This window comes from Physella acuta, unplaced genomic scaffold (genome assembly GCF_028476545.2).
Source record: "Physella acuta isolate Inbredline_101_S28 unplaced genomic scaffold, ASM2847654v3 ptg000017l, whole genome shotgun sequence".
Lineage (NCBI taxonomy): Eukaryota > Metazoa > Mollusca > Gastropoda > Physidae > Physella > Physella acuta.
The window spans coordinates 3,612,656-3,630,595 of record NW_026731537.1 but is presented as its reverse complement, the minus strand read 5'-3'; the positions used below and the strand labels follow the sequence as shown (position 1 = coordinate 3,630,595).

Genomic DNA, 17,940 nt, shown 5'->3' with positions numbered 1-17,940 from the left:
CACACACGCACAACTTATATCACAACAAAAGACCTCTTATATTTTATACACACACACACACACACACAACTTATATCACAACAAAAGATTTCTTATATTTTATGAATTTATTTCAACTTTCTCCAAGTCATCAAACGCTTTTAAAATATCATATCTCAGGGCGAGTAAACGTTCAAAGGCTACACGAGAGATATTAATTCCGGAATTATTAGGAAATTTAAGATCTGTACCATCCATAAGATCTCTAAGATTTAAAGTGTTTTTGTTCATGAATTGACTAACGATCGCTACTTTAAAACCACTGTCATTCGTCGTTCGTATTTCCGTCACTTTATTACTACTCCTGGCCACAAGTAACCAATCTTCACTAGACATCTTGAAAGCGCGGAAATAAACGTTTATAATTAGTCCCAATAAGTGGAAGTGTTAAACGTGATATAAGTCTCGAAATCGCTGGTGATGCAGGGGTAAGCAGCACGCGACCAACTTCCCTTGTACTCTGTGAGGTCAATAACCTTTGTATAAACATCCGAGTTGTCTGCTTATAGAATATCCGATAAAATTACGGCGCTAAACTCGGGACCAATCGTAAGTGTTAAAACACGTGCACGTCAATCATGGTATGCAGTACACAATGGCACGTGTCCACCCTCCCTTGTGCACACCCGCGGTGTCTGCTTATAGAATATTGGATAAAATTATCATGTTGAAATCTTTACAAATTCCATGCACTGACTGTTTAACTTAACCGATACATTGGCGCGCGTCGGCCGTCCTTTGTATTCTGTGAGGACAAAAGCACAATACTCTTTTGTGCTGTGGGTTGGGAGCAGCAGAGAATAGGCTTTGAAAACCCCAACGTGCCTGGGACCAAATTGACGACTCGTTTCACTGCGCAAGCGCGAAACATGGGAAATAAAGAAATTAGATTTTTTATTTTATGTATCAAGCAGGTGACGAGTTATGTTTTCTTTGTGAACCAAGGATGGCCGTGGAGTTCAATGACCTCCACATCTGCGTGACCCACGCCTGCATAATTAGACCACGCGTTCATAAAGTATAAATTCAGACAAAATTTTACTTAAATCACTTCTGCTCAGGACTCCAAAACATCTAGACATCCATCGAACCAGCGACCCTCATACGGACCGCATACTTTGTGATACCGCGTCCACTGAACCATATACCCTCCTACGGACCGCATACTTTGTGATACCGAGCTCACTCCATCTTAGACATTCAAATCATCCAGCACTAAGGTAAGGTTAAAATTTTTATTTTTATTATATATATATATATATATATATATATATATATATATATATATATATATATATATATATATATATATATATATATATAATATATATTTTAAAGGAGTTAACTCAGCGAATATAAAGATACGCTTATTCCCTTTGATTAAATCATATTATACACCCAACCCACCCAATCGTCCACTAATAAAGATATGCTTATACCCATTAATAAAATCTTATTTATTTTCTTGTAGTCAAAATGTATTCGCTTTAATTTTTATTGTACACCCGACCCACCCAATAGATTACTAATGAAGATACGCTTATACCCTTTTAATTAAATCTTATTTACTTTTTTAAATAAGTAGTCAAATAAGTAGTCAAATATTTTCGCTTTAATTTGTAATGTACACCCAACCCACCCACTAGATTACTACGCTTTTACCCTTGAATTAAATCTTATTTATCTTTTAAATAAGTAGTCAAATGTATTCGCTTTACTGCTAACCCGTAAGTCACGAGTTCGAATCCGGACTCAAGTCAGTAGACCATCCCTGAGTCAGAGGCGTATCCAGGTTTTCGTTGTAAGGGGAGCGAAAAGAGCAAAAAAAGGCGCCGAATTTATATATATATGTATATATATATATATATATATATATATATATATATATATATATATATATATATATATATAATTTGTAGCCAGTGGCGTAGCGAGGTCGGGTGTCACCCGGTGCGGCACTTAATGGTGTCACCCCCTAGAGGCGCTGCGACCCTTCCCGGGGACAAACTTTCAAATTTTCGATTTGCACCCCCCGCCCCCTCAAACTTTCGATTTGCACCCCCCCCCCCGTCAAGTTTTCGATTTGCACCCCCCCCCCTCAAACTTTCGATTTGCACCCCCCCCCCCCTCAAGTTTTCGAATTGCACCCCTCAAACTTTCGATTTGCACCCCCCCCCCTCAAGTTTTTCTGTCTATATTTTGCTATTTTTTGCCTTGGTGTCACCCCCCTAAATGGTGTCACCCGGTGCGGTCCGCACCCCCAGCCCCCCCCCCCCCCCTCGCTACGCCCCTGTTTGTAGCTGTCATTACTTCGCTATGATGTAAAATAAATTGAAAGTAGCACGCTGAAGAAATAAGAAAAAACACACAATGTAGGCCGACAAAACAAAAACTGTATCAATCTAAACAAAACAAAAATATACACACACTACAACCAAAAACAATGAACGTAACACAATCTGTTTTGTAATTCTTGTAAAAAAAAATTTCTTACATAATAATTCCTGGGAAATTATTTAAGACAAGTGAAATAGGGGAAATAATCACTCTCTTAATATAAATATGTATATCTCTTCACATCTAATATATAAAGCTCAATTCTGTATGTAACTAACATGTAATAAGTTTGTTTGTCGTTGACATACTTCTATGGATTTAAGTATTAGATAATTAAAGTCCTTGTGCTCTAAATTTATGAGTTAAAAAATTAATATTGAAAGTTTTGGGAAATAATTTTCATTTATCAAACTGAAAGTAATAATTTTCGGCATGTTCATTAAACACAAGTTTTAAAAAATATCATCTTTTACACAATTTCTAATTATGTCTTTATTTAGTCCTATAGCGCTTACTTCCCTTTGATAAATTAGGAAAACACAATTACTTCCCTTTATAAAACCATTGAATTAGTGGAAAAGAATTTACTTTTTAATTACTTTGTTTTGGTGTTGGGAAAAAAATAATTACATAATTAAGTAGCAGTGGTATTATGACAATATTTTTTTTTACAGAGGGGTCCATGGTGGAGGGGGGTTGTAACTGTTTCATATAATTTGTAATCGTAATCCCCGCCACTACGCAGTTTGCTCATAAGTAAATTTAAATAGAGGTGCCACATCAGTTGTATTTGTTTATTTATTGTAATTTTTTAAAAATTAATCACACGATTCAAACTGTATATATAAAGTAATTATGTGTGAAGTTTTATGTTGCCTTAAACTTAACACCCCTCTTGCCAAGTCGTACTACCCGTAGAGGTTTTTTAAACATTGCAATGCATCGTAATGGTTATTTTTAGAATGGCAAACTGATGCAGCTGTTAATACGTGTTGTAAACGTAGACATTACTACACTATTACAATACTGCTTGATTGCTGCATGAAAAGAAATCTTGTGATTTACTTAGATGTGCCGACCAAAAATATTTTTTTAACAAAAATCATTGTTTAAAACTTTGAGTTTAAAAAGTTTCAAAAAAGGCGCCACTTTGCTTAAAATGGCCAGAGGGGGAGCGGCCGCTCCCCCTGCTCCCCCCCCCTGCTTACGCTACTGCCCTGAGTCCACCCAACTCTGAGGGGTTCCTAACTCGCGTTAGGGAAAGTAAATAGTGCTGACCACACTATCTCTTCGTATCAGTGGCGTATCCAGGTTTTCGTTGTAGGGGGAGCGAAATGAGCAAAAAAAGGCGCCGAATTTTTAACACGTTCTATATACGTGTATTATATATATATATATATATATATATATATATATATATATATATATATATATATATATATATATATATATATATATAATTACTAGCTGCATGTCATTACTTCGCTATGATGTAGAATAAATTGTAAGTAGCACTTGAAGAAATAAGAAAAAACACACAATGTAGGCCGAAAAAACAAAAAAAAATGTATCAATCTAAACAACAAAAAATATATGTATATACACACACACTACAACCCAAAACAATACACGCAACACAATCTGTTTTGTAATTCTTGTAAAAAAAAATTCATAATATCTGGGACATTAATTCAGACATGCGAAATAAGGGAAATAATCACTCTCTTAATTTAAATATCAATATATAACTACATATTTAATTATAAATGTCAAAACATATCGATAATTACTTTAGAACATAATGAAATTGTTTAACAGTATTCGTGTTTACAAAAATGTTTTGACTACAATCAGAATTAAATATATCGTCGTCATAAATGCTAAAGTATTACAGCATAATGAACGTTTTTTAATTGAGAGTTGGTATAAAAACACGCTTTCAAATTTTATACAATTTTTATCTACAATATCAGTCTTATAGTTCAGATCATACATCTTTTAATTAACTACGCTTTTTGTGTTCTTTAAAGATCATTTTTTAACATTGTGATCAGGTATGGGTTAAATCACTGTATTGATCACATACCTTTTTACTGGTAATTGCAAAAACAATATTCACATAGTTTTACCTGTTTCAAAAGCTATGATTCTTGCGGCATGGTAATTTGGTACATCGTTATGCGTTTTCCCAAATGTACTTAACAGATCAGTTCGGGGTGGGTTGGATGGGGGGGGGGGGGGGGTTAACTCCATTCACCACTGTCCGGTCACTTTAGGTCAATTTTCCAACCCAGTGTATACCTAGGTGTGACATTAAAGTCGCTCTACTCAATTGTGGTGGTGAAGTGTGTGTGTGGGGGGTGGGGATGGGGTGGGGGTGGGGTGGGTAGAATAACCAACTCAGACTGAACATAACGTCAGTTTTTAGGTGACTGTTCTAAACATACATATTTAATTACACATATATACTGATTCAGAAATAGATTTAAATAAGTAGCTGTGGTATTATTACAATATTTTTTTACAGAGGGGTCCATGGGGGGAGGGGGGTTGTAACTGTTTCATATAATTTGTAATCGTAATCACTATCGCCCAAACTGTCATAATACTACTACTCCGTCGTGATGACGTTGTTGACCTTGTCGAAATTTCCCCACCGCTACGCAGTTTGCCCATAAATAAATTTAAATAGAGGAGCCACATCAGTTCTATTTGTGTCTGTATTATACTTTTTTAAAATTAATTACACGATTAAAACTGTATATATAAAGTAATTATGTGTGAAGATTTATGTATAATATTTTCTAGATCAATTATATTAAGCAAATACATTATACAGTTGCCTTAAACTTAACACCCTCTTGCCAAGTGGTACTACTCGTTGAGGTTTTTAAAAATTGCAATGCATCGTAATGGTTATTTTTAGAATGACTAACTTGATACAGCTGTTAATCTGTGTTGTAAACGTAGACGCTACTAGACTAGTACAATTCTGCTTAATTGCTGCATGAAAAGAAATCTTGTGATTTAGATGTGCCGACCAAAAATAATTTTTTAACAAAAATCATTGTTTAAAACTTTGAGTAAAAAAAGTTTCCCTTTAACTAAATCTCATTTATTTTTAAATAAGTAGTCACATGTATTCGTTTTAATTTTTATTATACAGTCAACCCTAACCACTGAACAAGCCATTGAAATTCCCAAAAAAACCCGACCCACCCATATCCAGCCGAACCAACCACATACAGCGACCCTGCTAAGGACCGCTCTCAAGCTGGCTTAGACATTAACATTAAAAAGTAAGTTCAATACTGTTTATTTTATTTTATTTTATTTTATTTATTTTATTTTATTTATATATTTTAATGGAATTAACCCCGTTAATATAAAAATACGATTATACCCTTTAATTAAATCTTTTTTAAAAAATAAGTTTTCAAATATATTTACTTTAATTTTATTTACGATTATTATTATTATTTATTTTTTTTTTTATTTTTTTTTTTTTAATTTTTAATTTTTTTAAATTTTTTATTTTATTTTTAGACTGAGATGCAAACCACCCATCCAGCCAGTCACTCAGCCATGACCCTATACACGTGCGATACTTGTGACCGTGTATTCAACCGTAGAAAAAATTTGACACGACATAAAGACACTGCTCACAACCGAGGAAGACATCAATGCACAGAATGTCTGAAAATATACACTAGAATAGATAGTTTAAGGGGACACTATAATTTAGCTCACAGCAACCAAAGTACACCAACCGACACCCCATCAGCATCCGACAGACAAAATGAACAACCTGTATTAGCATCTGACAGACAACCCGAACAACCTGCATTAGCATCCGACAGACAAACCGACGACACAACAAACAAACGCCTAAAGACACCTCACAACGACAGTAACGTTAATTTAGACACCGACGCTGTACTTGTAGATGATCTAAGGGGAGATGTGGTAGACCTACATTTAGAGGAAGTGAACGACTTAGACTTACCGTTAGACGAAATTGACACCATTTACAACTTAAACAAAGAATTACAAAACATATACATTGACAATTGGCACGCCATACAGACACACGCAACTACAGGCAAACATATATCCACATTCAATTTTTTTCACAGCCCACTAGACACTACTCCAATAGACTGGGATACAAAACTTGTAGATTCCATATTTAACACACAAACTAAGCGGTTCAAAATCAACTATAGTCACCATACCATTTTAAAACATAAAGAAACAGGGGAATATAGTTTTTTTCACTCGAGTAATAACAATGAATGCGTCTTAGAGCTTCCTAAATTAATTAACAATAGACAAGATTTTAAAGATTTTTTAGAACACTTAAACACAGCAGACATTCTAAGCTACGCACAACACAATAGACCGAATACAAAATACGCTGTTGAGATCATTCCAGCCACCACATTCTTTCTCTATCACCTCAATGAATTTCCCATAGGATGACCTCTCACAAACATTCCGATTTTATTAATCCAAAACCCACAACACACTAAACAAAGAGACATTTATACAGGTCATCACGACAAAATAACCGGGTGGTGGAACAAATACAGGTTTCAGGGCATACAACAACGGGGTTTATACATACACGCAACACAAAAACTCGCTTTCTAACTTTTAAATTAAAAGACAAGTACAGCCAGACAATGTGACAACATCTCCCCTAAACATATAATGCTTTGACATTTATAAATTTAACCATGACTTTAATGACACCTTATACTAATGTAGATATATAAATAACACATATTTATGATGTATGCTGATGTGGTTGTTTTTTAATAAATAAACTTTTAATATACATTTTAAATCGCCTTTTGTGATTAATTGTGTTTGTTAATTTTGCATGAAGTATAACTTGTATTGAGTATAGATGTATACGTGTTTAATATTTAATGCCTGGAACACAGGGAAAAAAAAACAGATTTACATCCCCGCAACATCCGACATAAGGGCAGTGATAGGTACGGGGAGGGCGGAAGAGAAGAAAAAAAAAAACACCATAAAATGTTTAACGCTACAAATGTTTGGCTTAATTCAACGGATTAAGAGTAGAAATGTGATATAATTTTATGTATGTCTTAATTGTAACAGTCACCATAACAAATTATTACAATTTATGATTTTGTGTGCAAGAAATGCTCCCAGTGTGATTGCACCAAGTCCTGCCACAGACCATTTAATTAATGTTTTAAAATATGGCCAATCTCTCTGACTTTCAGAGCGTGAATAAAACTCAACCAGACCTTGCTGTAGAAGATAAAAAAGAGAGACTCAATTTCTTAATTTCCCTATCTTGAAGATAGGTAATAAGTACACTTTATAGTCATATGGAGAGGGGTGATAAAAGATGATAGAGATAAAATATAGCTGTAGCATACATGACAATTATCATAAAAGCAATATGTATTCTAATGAAAACACAGCTCATAAATGTGAATTAATCAATATTGTAGCTCCACCTATATTGTAGCTCCACCTATATTATAGCTCCACCTATATTGTAGCTCCACCTATATTGTAGCTCCACCTATATTGTAGCTCCACCTATATTGTAGCTCCACCTATATTGTAGCTCCACCTATATTGTAGCTCCACCTATATTGTAGCTCCACCTATATTGTCGCTCCACCTATATTCTAGCTCCACCTATATTGTAGCTCCACCTATATTGTAGCTCCACCTATATTGTAGCTCCACCAATATTGTAGCTCCACCTATATTGTAGCTCCACCTATATTGTAGCTCCACCTATATTGTAGCTCCACCTATATTGTAGCTCCACCTATATTGTAGCTCCACCTATATTGTAGCTCCACCTATATTGTAGCTCCACCAATATTGTAGCTCCACCTATATTGTAGCTCCACCTATATTGTAGTCACTAGCCGCCTTTTGTTTATTATTGAATGAATTCCAAACGCCCATAGCAATGAGCCATTGTAAATATAAAATCAAATTAACTTCCCGATTTTAAACCACTTTCAATAAATCAAGTGTCTAATTAATTAAGTGTCTAACACTAGTTAACTTGGCACCGAACTGATAAGTTCTGAGGGGAAATCTGGATGCAATGCCTCATTCCCCCCACCCCCTCCCTCCTTTAATCTCGATAGGCACAAACCAACGAAATGTAAACAGCTTATTTTTATTGTGTATTTAAAATATTACATATCGCTTTTAAATTATAGTTTGTTATACAAACACACACACACACACGCACACACACGTCATCTTCATATAACACATTTACGCCATATGTATGCACAACATTCATCCATTCAGAAAAACAAGGTGATTCAGGAAACGTTTTAGCATATATTTCAACAACAAAAACTTTTAACAAATTTGCAACAACAGCTATTTAAAATTTTAAAATGAATGATATTGAACAAATAATTATCTTAGATCATTACATCAGTTATATATGTATAAGTACATGTATTTAAAATGTAAGCAATGTATGCCGCACAGTCGCTTACACAAAATCATTCATTACCAGCCTAGAGAAACATACATTACACATTCTCTAATTACTTTTGTCATCGCTCTTCTCGTGTAACGATAAAAATAACAATAACAACTAAAATAATAACTTGTTTAAAGCACTTATCTTGCTCATTCTCTAAACAACCGTCCACCCTCTTTATCTTTTGCAACCAACCGTCCACCCTCTTTATCTTTTGCAACCAACCGTCCACCCTCTTTATCTCTTGCAATCAACTGTCCACACTCGCTACCACTTACACAACCACCAACCGTCCACACTCGCTACCACTTACACAAACAATCAACCGTCCACACTCGCTACCACTTACACAACCACCAACCGTCCACACTCGCTACCACTTACACAACCACCAACCGTCCACACTCGTTACCACTTACACAACCACCAACCGTCCACACTCGCTACCACTTACACAACCACCAACCGTCCACCCTCTTTATCTCTTCCAACCAACCGTCCACCCTCTTTATCTCTTCCAACCAACCGTCCACACTCGCTACCACTTACACAAACAACCAACCGTCCACCCTGTTATTTCGGTTAGGAACACCCACACCCTACTTGATATGACTTGAGATGACCATCACAACAATACATGTTAAGTGCTCACACAAGTGGGTGTTCTTTAAATGTTCCCTCGTCAGTAGACATGTGTGGTAGGTTGACATATAATTCTATCTACACACGAACTCAAAACTGTACATTTATTTCACACAAAAATTTGCTTTAGAACAAAACAGTAAACTTTATAAAAATTAAAATAACAACATTACATTACATTGAATTGAGCATTGTGCAGTTTCACATGAATGATTTAGTATTCACATTATGTACAAATTAACATATAACATCTATATTATTAATAATGCTACTGGTTAGATGTATTGCAACAACCTAATGGAAAAACTTATAATAAGGGGAGACAACATCACATTAAAACTGGAACTAGCTGAGTTATGGGAGTCGCCCACAGGCTTCCCCATCATTTCCTGCTGAACGTCACAAGGGGGGAGGGGGGCACATACGCCACAGGACGAGGGGCAAAGTTTTTCTAAAACTGGTTTCAGAGCCGGGATTTGACAGGACCCTGCCGCCGCCATCAACTTGCAGCTTTTCTCGTGGTCCATGCACATTTTCTCGCCTTTCCCGCAGAAGTTGCAGGTTTTTCCACACACGTCCATCATCAGCTCCATGTCCGTCATACACTTGCCTTTTTCTTTCATTTCTGCGCAGTCTTCTCGTACGTCGTAGCAAAGCTTCTCTACGGATGGTTCAGGGGGAGGGAGGGGTATAGGGGGAGTTGGTCCTTTGCTTAACTTCGAGCACAAGATGAGCGGGTTGCTGACATTGCCTGAGTCGCACCAACATTCACATTTTTTACTGCCATTTAGGGATTTGGACATGACAAAGCCTCCATATGGACACGGGGACAATGGTTTGGGACACATTAGCTCAGCACAGCTGTACATAACGTTAGCAAGCTTGATGTCTTTGAACGAAAACCCTTCCCTTTGTCCGATTTTGTCTTGAAATTCCGGGTCTAGTGTTGTGATGGATCCGGGAAGAGTCCCAGTTCCATAATGCATTATGCTGGTATAGTCGTAATCAATGTCGTAGGTGTTGATGATACTTTCGTCGTATTTCTTAAAATTGTCCTGGAATCTCATCGGGACGGAGTCTAAGTTTATCTTGATGTACGTATCTCTATCCGGACGCATGTGTTCGTGGTACCAACCAATGGCGTGCCCAATCTCGTGGGCGATGATCCCGGGGGTGCGACAGCCCGGGGCCAGGGCGATAGGCTGGGGCTTGCTCTGCATGCCCAGCTGTGAGTAGCACCCGCCCCCGTCCTTGAACTGGATACGGTTCTGATTGCTCCTACTTTCAGAAAACACCAAGCAGGTGTACTTCTCCCACTCGCCGATAGCCTGCCTGATTAGCTTCTTATCGTTGTCGTCAATGATCGATGAATCGATCTCGTAGTAGACATTACAGTTGGTCCATCGTGTGGCTAAATCTCGTCTCGCTTTTCTCTTAGGGCGATTTTCTTTGGCGTAAAGCGACTTGTATTCCTTCCAGGTCAACAAAAGGTCAAATTCCGTCATGACCATGACCTCTCCGTCCGGTGTCAGGTGAAAAAGGTCAAACATCTCCGCCTTGGGGGCTCCGTCCATGATTTGTTTCTCAAGAGACTTGCCTCTGACGCTAACCTGGGAAAAGTTCAAGGTTACGAATTGAATTATCAACTAAGTTAAAGAAGCATACGTTAATTGTACCTACATTATAGATCTACAACAACAATCAATTTTTGGCACTTAACCTCAACCTACTCTTCTTAGCACTTCGTTTTTTAAGATTTCTACGTTTATTGTTCTCTCGAGTCAGAAATTGTATCACTCTTTTATTTCTTTTGTATAACAATTCATGGGGCACAACTCAACCGAAAAAAGGAGATAGATATTATATAAGTACGTCTGGTGGTTTTTTTTCAACCTCGGTACATGAATGGATGGTATGGTCAGGACTACACCCAGACTCCCCTTGGTATGGTCAGGACTACACCCAGACTCCCCTTGGTATGGTCAGTACTACACCCAGACGCCCCTACCGACTCAAATCATGTGCCCATCTGACCTGGGTACAGTCCCCCACGTCCTATAGCTCAAGATGTTCGTATTCGTGCGATCAAGTCGTCCCTTCATTTAGCCTTCAAGCTCTACCGGAAGTAAACGAAATGTCAATGGCCGCTATCTGCACTGAAAATGGCTGGTGTGTATCAGTTACTTTATAGGCCTACATCTTGGGTAGTCGAGCTAAGACTGCACATTACACTAAACACCTCATGAACAGATGAGTTGTATATGTGGAAAGGGTGCCGGACTTTGCCAGAAATGCTGTTTGCCCAAAAGACGTTTTCTCGAATGGACTTTAGCGTGAGTGGGACGAACGCCCCAATGGACGAATGGACGTTTGCCCAAATGCGACAAATTCCCTATTGGGCATTTGTTGTAAGCCTGTGTTAAATACTCTCTCTTAGAGCTTGTTAGCAACGAAAGCGTGATTTCATTCTTTTAACTGTTTTAACTTTACATTTTCTAAGTACCCGTCTAGAGACATAAAATCCTGACAATCCTAAAAAGTAAATTAAGAAAATGTACTTACCAACAGCACATAAAATAACATAACACCTACACACGATCTGCATTGTTGAGCCATTTCCCTCAATGTACAATATCTAGAGAACACGGAAAATAAAATATTCTGTGCGGTTGTTGTTTGTTTTGTTTGTTTTGTACTTTCTTTAAACGAACCGACACCCTTGACTGTCCAACTTGAATATAGCCTCAGAGATGTGAATAATGCCCTAACAAACTTCGCCGACTAACGTGAACATAGACATGTATAATGTCCTAATAAACTTGACTGACAACTACAAGATGTTCTGACAAACCTGACTGACCACTACAAGATGTCCCCTTACATGTACACTGACTGTTCTGACAAACTTGAGTGACCAACAGACGTGGACTCTGAGGTTTAAATAGCCTGTCTTTCGTGAACATCCGCTATGAGTAATCCGCAAAGTCCAACCACTAACGCAAATGCTGCTAAAAATAAAAACTTGAGTTGTGTTGACCCACTGAAGATGGCTTGAAGTGCTGCATCACTCAGATAAGGATTTGTATCACTTAGAGAAGGATTTGTATCATTTAGAGAAGGATTGAGTACTGTATTACTTAGAGAAGGATTGAATACTGTATCATCTAGAGATGGGTTGAGACCATTGTAAACATGGGGGGGGGGGATAACGTGTTCGGGTCAAAGTGCTTAAGTATTGAGTAGATATTGCATACAAAACATTATGACTAACACCCCTTCCCACATTTGTGTTGAAGTATATCTACAGTTTATACTGTTGCCTTAACCATACAACAAACAACAAAATCTGCAGTTGTGTAGGATGGTACCCTGGCCAGGTCTCGCTGTTAGTCCACCACCCCACCCCTTTTTTTCCCATCCACACACACACACACACGCACACAAAACAAAAAAAATTAGTTTATCTCGGTTAAAAAAATTCCGAAAAGATTTGCCTATTTTTGGAATTATTTTTTGGAATTATTATTTTTTTAATCCATTTCTGGTTTAGGGAAAGTTTCTTTTAATTATTTTAATAAGTTTTCGATGATTAATAAAATATATTTAAAGACGATTGACAAAATAAGAAATCCTTTCACGTCTCAAGATGGACACTTGCATGTCATTATTTAGAACACTCACACGTCAATATGACGTCATGACTCGCGCGTGTTGGTGAGTAACAACAAAGAAGCTACAAGGTCACGTCTTATTCATCACCCGGGATTGTCGTGTGCCCCAGATTCGCGTGTCCGGCCCAACTAACGGAAATGGTGGCATACATTGGATCACTTCAGTGGGGTAAGATTAGGAAGAGGATACGAGGGCGAGCACTGAGTAGTTGCCTGCGCACGGTCCGTTGTTTGTGTATTGATGTGTATCCTCCAGGAAGAGTGTCATGTACGTGGATAGTTTTAATCCTGCAGCCAGTCACTTGTCTAAAACAGGATAACTAAAAATAAAATACTTAAAAAAAACGTTTTAAAAAACCACGTTTTTCTTGTGGACTAAAAAGTAGAAAATAACTATTTACATACATTTGATGACAAAAATCGTGGGTACGTTCACCATCAAATTTCCCGACCCATCTGCCCGACCCACGTTTTTTGTCATCAAATGTATGTAAATAGTTATTTTCTACTTTTTAGTCCACAAGAAAAACGTGTTTTTTTAAAACGTTTTTTTTAAGTATTTTATTTTCTCCTTTTTAGTCCGTTGCTACACATGAAAAACGTGGTTTTTAAAAAGTTTTTTATATAGTTTATTTTCTACTTTATCTAATCACTTGATTAAGTATGACTTGACTAAGTGTTTTTAAATACACGGACTAAAAAAATCTTGAGCGACCGATACGCTTTAAACAGAGAAAGGGTGTAATTTACGTTGCTAGCGTGGAGATCTACTCACGAATCACGTGATCAAATCTCCCATAAACAAACAAATAAACGCGAAGCTGAGTTAAGGAAAAACGTGTTTATGTGTATTTTAGCATGCCCAGCGTACCAACCGTGTCACCGTTAACAATGTGTTACCGTGTCCGTTCTCCTTTTTAGTCCGTTGCTACACATTAAAAACGTGGTTTTTTAAAAAGTTTTTTTTAAGTATTTTATTTTCTCCTTTTTAGTCCGTTGCTACACATGAAAAACGTGGTTTTTAAAAAAAGTGTTTATAAATACACGGACTAAAAAAATCTTGAGCGACCAGGATTCGAACCTGGGTTGTCGCGGCCACAACGCGAAGTACTAACCACTATACGATCACGGCCAGCGCGCTCACATCGATTGGGGCCGAAGTAACTGTGTCAATAGGCCTCAAGTCTTGTCGGTATCTTTAGAAATCATGTCCTCAATTTTATGGTCCTTGGGGCGTAATTAAATTAAGCTAATTACGGTCACTAATTGCTAGTTTTTATGATTGCATCTGAAATTGTTAGGCGAAAGTAGCATGCATGCCAAATTTCAGGTCTCTAGAGCAATCAGAAGTGGGCTAATTTTCGATGTCAATTTTAACAACAAACAAACAAACAAACGCGAAGCTGAGTTAAGAAAAACGTGTTAATAAGGTTCACCGACCTGAATGACAACAATTATTGTAACCCATAAAAGACGTCACGCTTTTTTTTGACGATTTTTACCTCCCCCATTCCCTCCGTCACATATCGTCACAAAAAACCAGCCCCCCCCCCCCCTCTAACATGACGTCACACCTCAGCCTACAACCCCCACCCCCTCTCAAAATTGCAGTTGAATTTTTCTTAAAACATCGATATTTTTCCAAAGTTTTGTCTCTGAACTCATTCAAAATAGAGTATTTTAATCAATTCCTATTACAATTTATTGAAACAGTTTTCTAAAACGCAAAATAACGGCTAAAACTCGTTTTCTAACATTGTACCATCTGAACCCCCCCCCCCCTCATCACACACTTTCACAAAATTACGGACCACCCTCCCCCTAAAAGTGTGTCGTCATTTATGGACGACCCCCACCTCCCTTGAAATACAACAATTATTTCAAACTCCCCTTAACGATAACAATTAATTAAATACCTGACATAGACAACCAGTATCACAAGTGACAATGGTTAATGGGTTACCTCCCTCTAGTTCAATTAAAAAGTCAACAGTTTGCTTGCGATCGATGGGTCTAAAGTTAATTACAGGTGACTTTCCAACTGGTTGGAGTAACTAGCGCAGCAGGTACTTCATTTCTAGTTTAGATCTTTAACTGTATACGGACGTACATTTTAGAGAACCTACCTAACGTTTTATTTTATAATTATAAGAATACATTTTTAAAGATTCATAAGGTTAAGTGTGTGCATGCGGGAGAGTTTGTGTGTGTGGTGTGTGTGTGTGTGTGTGTGTGTGTGTCAGTGTGCGCGGGAGAGTATGTGCACAGGTCAGTGTGTGTGTGTGTGTGTCAGTGTGTGCATGGTCAGTCTGTATGTGTGCGTGTGTGTGTTAGTGTGTGCATGGTCAGTCTGTGTGTGTGTGTGTGTTAGTGTGCTCGGGAGAGTATGTGCACGGGTCAGTGTGTGTGTGTGTGTGTCAGTGTGTGCATGGTCAGTCAGTAGTCATTAGTGTTTACATATTAATGAAAGGCCAGTGTATTATAAAATATATAAAGATGTATGAAATAGCCAGAAGCAATCGTGTTCTGTTGTATAAGCGGAGAAACAAAATAAAGAAGTGGGGGGGGGGGGGGGTTCAAACAGACGGTGTGAGCAATGTGATAGGGGAACGTTGCAAAAGTAGAAAACTAAAAAAAAAACGGGCAGAGTGCGGGAGGGGGTACATATAAGCTAACATTGCTAGATGTAAACATAATTAATTACATTGCTAGATGTAATAATAATTAATAACATTGCTAGATGTAATCATTTTCTTTGAAATTTATGGGAACGAGCTAACAACATTTGAATTAATTATTTGATTTATTTTTATTTGAAATTGACACCTACAGCTGATGTTTACCGGATTAACTTGAGAACGTCAACTTGTTTAAATGAAGTGTAAGTTTTATGTGTGTGTGTGTATATATATATATATATATATATATATATATATATATATATATATATATATATATTATATATATGTATATGTATTATAATCTACGTATATCGTCAAATCAATAGCTAAAGAAATTGTGCTGCTTCTTTTCAACATATTATTGAGCAGAACAATTTTTATTACATTTATAAATGAAAGACTGACCTTAAGAAATGTTATAATATTTCTAGTATCTAGAATTTTCAATAAAATATTTTAAAATATATCACATTTATTTTCAGATATCTGTATGTTTAAATAATATTAAAATATATAACATTTATTTTCAAATGTCTGGATATTTAAATTTTTTTTAAAAATATATCACATTTATTCTAAGACTTTTTATGTGTTTAAATATTTTTAAAATAGATATAGAATAGATCACATTTATTCTCATATGTTTGGGTGTTTAGAGGTTTAAAAATTTCACATTTATTGTAAGATGTTTGTGTGTTTAAATGTTTTTATCTCATGTGTTCTCAGATGTTTGGGTGTTTGCATTTGTTTTTGCCTACGCTATTGTTAACGATGCTTCCCAGCTTCAGAACTGTGTATTCAAATGTGCAACATTGTGCAGAAATGTGCAGCCCAGGACTGAGGCTCTACTAAACTGTATTGATGGACCCATGGATGTTTGCATCAGAAACTGTTTTGGACTGAAGCGCTAATAATCCCCTAGAGAATTTCGCCAAACGTTCCCAGATGAAAATCAAATGCGAAATTAAAACAGAGAGAAAGTAAATAAATGTCATTAAATTACAATTGTTAAACTTAATTACCATTGATGTAAACATAAAATGTGTGTAGATTTTTTTGTTTTGTTTTTCTTGTCTAAAGCATGGCCAAATTCTGTTTTGAACTACAATAAGATAGAGAAACTTGATAAGAATTGTGAAGGATCTGCTTTTATACTATAAAACGCTAGTGTATTCAAGGGACTTAACGCAAATAGTGTTTACTGTATAGAATATATTTTTGCACATTTGCCTCCCTTGCCAGAGATATCAAATAAGATTTTTTCTTTTGTGTGCAAAAACCTTCCATTTTCTAACTGTTGTAAAGGGACTTAACTTTAGTCAAAATGCATTTAACCAAGGCGTGAAGATATATGAATTACCCACACGGTTTCACAAAATAAAATGGGTGCAATTGACAGGTGAGGAATAGAACTAGGTTTCCACAGAGGAATAATTTTTTCTGCCCCAAGTAAAATATTTTTCCAAAATATCAACAGAAAGGAAACTTTTGTCTAGTGTTGTTTTTTTTTTTTCAAACTTATTATTTACCTCACAATGTTACGAAATACTTTCAAGGCAAAGACGCGAGATAGCGACAATTTTAAAAACTCCATTGATGTTTGATGACCCACACAAGATGGACCACTTAGACCAAACACCCTACACCCCCACACGACATGTCACAGCAGACTAAGACTTAAACTCTGTTCACCTACCACCACACACTACTCTCCTATCCTAAAGGACACATACCTTTACTTAATAAAGAAGCCTTATCCTAAAATGCCAACACACACACAAAATTATAAACAAATCATTTGAATGCAAAGAATTTATTTTGTTAAAAGCTAAAACAAAGTGCTTTGATCACAGGAAGGCAGGCATATCACCTGCAAAATTATACAACACAAATATTGGCATTCATCTATTGTCTGGTGTGTTGGTTGATAATTTTTAAACCAGTGGTTAAAATGTTCTCTTTCAAGTTGGTGTAAATAACTTTATAAAAATACACAACATTTTGATCGCAAGTTTTGACAGGCAGAACTACAATTAGAACTAAAAGTGAAATTTTCAAAATA

The 17,940-nt window shown here is 36.6% G+C and overlaps 1 protein-coding gene and 1 long non-coding RNA gene across 2 annotated transcripts; one reads left to right on the top strand and one right to left on the bottom strand.

Moving 5' to 3' along the window:
• Positions 1 to 8,713: 8,713 nt before the first annotated feature.
• Positions 8,714 to 12,433, bottom strand: LOC131938939 (zinc metalloproteinase nas-13-like). Its single transcript, XM_059297185.1, has 2 exons — positions 12,089 to 12,433; positions 8,714 to 11,136 (listed from the first exon to the last, which is right to left on the bottom strand). Exons 1-2 carry the CDS (start codon positions 12,140 to 12,142, stop codon positions 9,802 to 9,804), a joined length of 1,389 nt encoding a protein of 462 aa, XP_059153168.1. The 5' UTR covers positions 12,143 to 12,433; the 3' UTR covers positions 8,714 to 9,801.
• A 2,744-nt stretch (positions 12,434 to 15,177) lies between these two features.
• On the top strand, positions 15,178 to 16,880 carry LOC131936910 (uncharacterized). The gene is made up of 3 exons (XR_009386111.1): positions 15,178 to 15,263; positions 16,030 to 16,078; positions 16,605 to 16,880. It is a non-coding gene; the product is annotated as an uncharacterized LOC131936910 (long non-coding RNA).
• Positions 16,881 to 17,940: the final 1,060 nt, after the last annotated feature.

What these genes read in the sequence shown, in the direction of transcription:
- LOC131938939 (XM_059297185.1), bottom strand. Translation starts at nt 12,142, where the DNA reads ATGGCTCAACAATGCAGATCGTGTGTAGGTGTTATGTTATTTTATGTG. An exon ending in TGTTATTTTATGTGCTGTTG is followed by an intron (nt 11,137 to 12,088) that starts GTAAGTACATTT and finishes AACTTTTCCCAG; the next exon opens with GTTAGCGTCAGAGGCAAGTC.